Source organism: Rhincodon typus, chromosome 1 (assembly GCF_021869965.1).
Source record: "Rhincodon typus isolate 14 chromosome 1, sRhiTyp1.1, whole genome shotgun sequence".
NCBI lineage: Eukaryota > Metazoa > Chordata > Chondrichthyes > Orectolobiformes > Rhincodontidae > Rhincodon > Rhincodon typus.
In genome coordinates, this window is record NC_063332.1 from 14,142,123 (window position 1) to 14,148,093 (window position 5,971).

The window sequence follows — 5,971 nt, forward strand, 5'->3', positions numbered from 1 at the left end:
AACAAAAACAGAAATTGTTGGCAAAACTCAGCAGTTCTGGATTCAGCAATTCCAACGAAGAGTCACTGGATTCGAAACATTAACTCTGCTTTCTTCCCACAGATGTTGCTGGACTGACTGAGTTTCACCAACAATTTCTGTTTTTGTTTCAGATTTCCAGTATCTGCAGTTCTTAGTTTTCTTTCCAAACTACCCTAACCCAAACTGCCCGCACTCGGGCGACATGCCAACTATGCCCTGGTATTTTAAGTGCTTGTCGAGATACTTCTTAAATGTTGTGAGAACACCTGCCTCTACTACCCTCTCAGGCTGCATGCTCCAAATAACAACCATCTTCTAGGTGCTGCAACATCCTTCTGGAATATAATGCTGTCTCGGCAAAGGTAGGTCAATTTTTGTTAAAATGTATTTGGTTCCTTTCAGAGAAGGAAATCTGCCATACTTTCTCAGCCTGGCCTACACGTGACTCCAGACCCACAGCCAATGTGGTGAATCTTAACTACCTTCTGCAAAGACCGAGGAATCCATTCAGAGGTAACCGCTGGATATGTCAGTGCCACTCACATCCCCTTGGGAAATAATGGAGGAAAACAGTTAATCCCTCAAAATTTCTGAGGCAATACAGCAAGATTTTTTTTTAATTCTCAAGATCCCAACAAGCATAATAGCGTCAACGGTTCGTTTTAGGAGGTAAATAGAAATAACATGAGGGCACCTTTTCACAACTTCTGAATGCCCAAGCACAGCCACAGGAGTATTTCTGAAATGGAGTGCCTACTGTAATATTGAGAAATTGCTGAGAGCAGGGCCATGTTAAAAGCAGTGGCCAAGTAATCTGTTGAAACCCTGTTGAGTAAGGGATAAGCATTGGCCAAGATACCAGGAGGGATCCTTTGCTCTTTGATATACAGGGTGGCCAGAGCTAACGGGTACGCACCTTGCTCCAAAAGACAAAAGTCAGGTGTCAGACCTTGGGCTAGACATTCACAGAGCAGCTGATTGGTGTCCAATTAGCTGTCCTCAGCAAGACCAACATTCAGAACATTTCAATGGAGCATGGGAAGGATTCAGAGAGCAGCAGAACACATCTCCCACCTCTGATTTGTCTTTAGTGTCTTCTGCTCGAATCCAAAGGCTCGAGTGTTGCTGTCAAGTAGTTAATGGCACAGATAGAGCCATTTCTTCATGGTTTAACGAAGACTCTTGTGAAATGACTGCACGGCTTTGTGTTAATCTTTAGCAAGCTCCAGATCAGCCACAATTCATTGGGCATCACTCGGTGAACGACCATTAATCCTTGGTAAATGCATGGGTCGTACGGAATATTCCCATAGGTACGGAAGCCTCTGTGCATGATCACTTCAATGTTGGCCTTCTGGGCACAGATTCCCACAAAAGCATCATCGATGGGAAAGAGCTCCTCAAATTCGGCGGCCTTGTGTAGCTTGAGGATTGACATTCCAGACAACAGGTAACCACCCCCGCCAGCATAGGGAGGGTAAGGTTTGTTGCCGTACAGAAAGAGTGGGATGTAGTACTTGCTGTTCTCGGCCCTGGACGGGTACCAGTTTCTGAAGACATCCCCGACATAAAGGTCACGGGAAGGATTGTGTTCCTTTAAAAAATCCACGACATTCTCCACGTTAACAAACACATCATCGTCACCCTTGAAGACAAACTTCACAGCCCGGCAGTCCTGGGAGAACCATTGCCAGAAGAGGGTCTCTTTTAGCGTGACGTTGAAGAAGGACTCGCGAAAGCCCCATTGGATGATGTCGTTGTATTGCTTGCTCTCATGGTCCACCAGGGCCTGCACAGCTTGCGAACGGATCTGGCGCTCCGTGAGGCCCAGGAGGAAGACGCGGCGCACTAATGCCCCTTCAACCACTCGCTCCTGCCCCCAGGTGCTGCGGATGGATGCCCGGCGGTCCGCGTGCTCCGCCAGCGACTTAATTGCCAACAGCAGGAAGGTGCCTTCCCTGTCGCAGCTGCTAGCCTTGCGCAGGAGAGGGAAGTTCCTGCAATGTCGGTACATCATGAAGTCCTTGTAGATTGGCTTGAGCTTGGAGGTCAGGCTGTTGAAAGCAGGGTTCGGATGGCAGGGCTGCGGAGTTGGCTCTGCTCTGGGCTGACCACTGAGCACCTCAGCCGTAGTCAAGTTCCTGGAATTTATTGCGGCTGGTGGAACCTTGGAACGCCACACAAACTCATCGAAGTATGACAAGAATGTCAATTTCTTCTTCATGACGATCACAGGGTTGTATAAACTGAAACCAACCATGAGCACAACGGAAAATATCAGGACGCCTTTCATTCCACGGATCAACACAGCGGTGTTCATGACTGCGAACTGAGAGGGAGAAAAGATACATCTTGAAAAATTTATTCATGCAAAGACATTATGTTTAAATGTTGGAAAATATGAAAAGCAATAGGTATTCATTTCTGAGTTAGGGATCTTCCAAACTGAAGAAATCATATTGGACTCAAAATGCTTAGTGGAGGCAAATGCCTGGTGCTGTTATTCATTAGACTGTTAATCCAGAGACTCAGATAAACTACTGGGGACTTGAGTTCAAATCCCGCCATGACAGAAGGTGGAGATTGAATTCAATAATTTAAAATAAAGATTAAGAGTCTAATGATGACCACAACAATCGCTGATTGTTGGAAACCCTTTTTTTTTATTCATTAACGGGATGAGGGCGTTGTTGGCTAGGCAGCATTTATTGCCCATCCCTAATTACTCAAAGGGTAGTTAACAGTCAACCACATTGCTGTGGGTCTGGAGTCACATGTAGGTCAGACCAGGTATGGATGGCAGCTTCCTTCCCTAAAGGACATTAGCGAACCAGATGGGTTTTTCCAACAATCAACAATGGATTCATGGTCATCTTTAGATTCTTAATTCCAGATATTTTTATTGAATTCAAATTCCACCATCTGCCGTGGCGGGATTCAAACCCAGATCTGCAGAATGTTATCCAGGTCTCTGGATTAACAGTCCAGCGATAATACCACTAAGCTATTGCTTCGCCAATTGGTTTGCTAATGTCCTTCAGGGAAGGAAACTGTCGTCCTTGTCTGGTCTGGCCTGCTTGTGACTCCAGACCCATAGCAGCGTGGTTGACTCTCAACTGCTCTCTGGGCAATTAGGGATGGGCATTAGATACTGGCCTGGCCAATGACGCCCTCATCCTGTGAATGAAGAAAAAACTTTTCTCTCCACAGCTTGTCAAGCCTGCTGAGTTTTTCCAGCAATTTCTATCTTATTTCAATTGAAACTTCAATACTAAAAGGTTACTCAGGCCATCAAAGATACCTGTGTGCAGAATCAAATGCAAAAAGTTATGTATGAAAGTAACCTAACTCAAAACAAATGCAATTAATTCACTATTCTGATCTCTAATGTGTGGAACATCAGGACAAGGGAAGTCACTTCATAACCTTCAATTCTACTTTGTAGTTAACTTATTTCTATAATCTATTTCTCTTCAATTCTTTAATTCATTCAAATGTCACGACTCATTATGTTCCAGAGTCTGAATGGAATAGATACTCCTCTTTCTGCTTCAAACAGGAATCTCAGGTTTAGTCTCATTACTAGTTCACCACTAGATGCTGGAAGCTTTCACTTTTTTTATTCATTTGTGGGATGTGGATGTCACTGGCTGGCCAGCATTTCTTGCCCATCCCGAGTTGCCCTTGAGAAGGTGGTGCTGAGCTGCTTTCTTAAACCACTGCATTCCTCCTGCTGTGGGTTGACTCACAATTAGGGAGGTGATGCCTAGTGGTACTATTGCTGGACTGTTAATCCAGAGAGCCAGATAATGTTCTGGGGACCTGGGTTCAAATCCCACCATGGCAGATGGTGGAATTTGAATTCAATAAAATATCTGGAATTAGGATTCTAACGATGACTGTGAACCCATTGTCGATTGTCGGAAAAACCCATCTGGTTCACTCATGTCCTTTAGGGAAGGAAACTGCCATCCTTACCTGGTCTGGCCTCCATGTGACTCTTAACTGCCCTCTGGGCAATTAGGGATGGGCAATAAATGTTGCCTAGCCAGTGATGCCCTCATCCTGTGAATGAATAAAGAAAGAATTCCAGGATTTTGACCCAGTGACATAAAGGAATGTCAACGTAACTCCATGTCAGGATGGCAAGTGGCATGGAGAGGAACTTGGAGGTGGTGGTGTTCCCATATGGCTGCTACCCTTCTCCTTCTAGATGGAAGAGGTCGTGGGTTTGGAAGGTGCTGTCTGAGGGTCTTTGGTGAATTTCTGCAGTGCATCTTATGGATAGCACATACTGCTGCTACTGAGCGTCGGTGACGGAGGGAGTGGATGCCTGTCGATGTAGTACCAGTCAAGTGGACTGCCTTATCCTGGATGGTGTCAAGCTTCTTGAGTGTTGTTGGGGCTACACTCATCCAGGCAGGTGGGGAGTATTCCATCACACTCCTAACTTGTGCCTTGTCGATGGTGGACAGGCTTTGAGGAGTCAGGAGGTGAGTTACTTGCCGCAGTATTCCTAGCTTCTGACCTGCTCTTGTAGCCACTGTTTTTATGTGCATATTCCATGTTTAAATCTCGTTAGATTTCTCTGCTAGTAGTTGTAACAAAAACCCTAGAATGTTTAACGAACAGGTAGTTGGTGAAGAAGACAGACTTTGCATTCATAAAGAAAATGGGCTGAATGGTTTAATTCATCTGTAATAATCTTCTAAAACACATAAACACTTTTTCCTTAATCTCATATTTTTAAGATTGATTCACTGATGATGTGCTGGCAAGAACAGTATTAATTGACCATCACAAAATTTTTCTTTAATTCATTCATGGGGTGTGGGTATCACTGCCACATCCACTGGTCATTTATTGCGTATTCCTAATTGCCATGGAGCAGGTGGTGGTAAAACATTGTAGTCCATACAGTATAGGTGCACCTTCTTTGGAACTGATGGTAGCTAGGAAAAGATTGGTGCATAAGCTGGAGATAGGGTGAGAGGGGAGAGGGGTAAACAATAGATGGAGATCGAGCCCAGAAAGAGAGAGCAAAAGAGTTGGGCAAACAAAGGAACAGGTAAAGGTCAGCCTGGGTGAATCAATAGCTGCTAGTGAGGACCATTCTGAGGAAGAGTTACTGGACCTGAAACGTTAACTCTGCTTTCTCTCTACAGATGCTGCCTGACCTGCTGAGTTTTTCCAGCAATTTCTGATTTTGTTTCTGATTTCCAGCTTCTGTGCTACTTTAGTTTTTGACTGTGGAGGGAGTGAATGTTGGAGATAGGAGGAGTGCTAATCAAGTGGGTTGCTCTGCCTGAGATGGTGTATTTCCTGAGTGTTGTTGGAACAGCACTCATTCAGACAAATGGGGAGTACTTCATTATGCTCCTGACTTGTGTTGTGGATAGGCTTTAGGGTGTCTACAGTTGACTTACTGTAGGAGCTGACCCACTCTTGTAGCCATTACATTTATATGGCATAAAAAAATAGAAATTGCTGGAAAAGCTCTGCAAGTCTGGTATCATCTGTGGAGAGAAATCAGAGTTAACATTTTGGGTCAATTAGCTGTTCCTCAGCACTGTGTATGGGCTAGTCCAGTTCAGTTTCTGGTCAATGATAACCTCCCAGGATATTGATAGTCAGGGTTCAGTGATGGTATTGCCATTAAATGTCAAGTGACACAGAGATGATGCAGAGAAACATCAACTCTAATATATGAGAGGTTTATTCTTAAGTGGTAGGACTTATACAATTAATGGTAGGGCCTTGGGTAGTGTTGTAGAGCAGAGGGACCCAGGGCTTCAAGTACATAATTCATTGAAGTTTGCGTTACATATGAACAGCGTGGTTAAAAAGGAGACAACAAGGTGCAGAGCTGGATGAACACAGCAGGCCAAGCAGCATCATAGAAGCAGGAAGGCTGACATTTCGGGCCTAGACCCTTCATCAGAAAAAGGGT

The 5,971-nt window shown here is 44.6% G+C and overlaps 1 protein-coding gene across 1 annotated transcript in view; it reads right to left on the reverse strand.

Annotated features, from left to right (window-relative positions):
• Positions 1-876: 876 nt before the first annotated feature.
• The window catches only part of LOC109937760 (N-acetyllactosaminide beta-1,3-N-acetylglucosaminyltransferase 4-like), a 17,077-nt gene continuing 11,982 nt past the window's right edge, over positions 877-5,971 (reverse strand). The window contains exon 2 of the mRNA XM_020536263.2: positions 877-2,350. Coding sequence (XP_020391852.1) covers positions 1,184-2,350 — 1,167 coding nt within the window. The 3' untranslated portion in view covers positions 877-1,183. The remainder of the gene's footprint in view (positions 2,351-5,971) is intronic.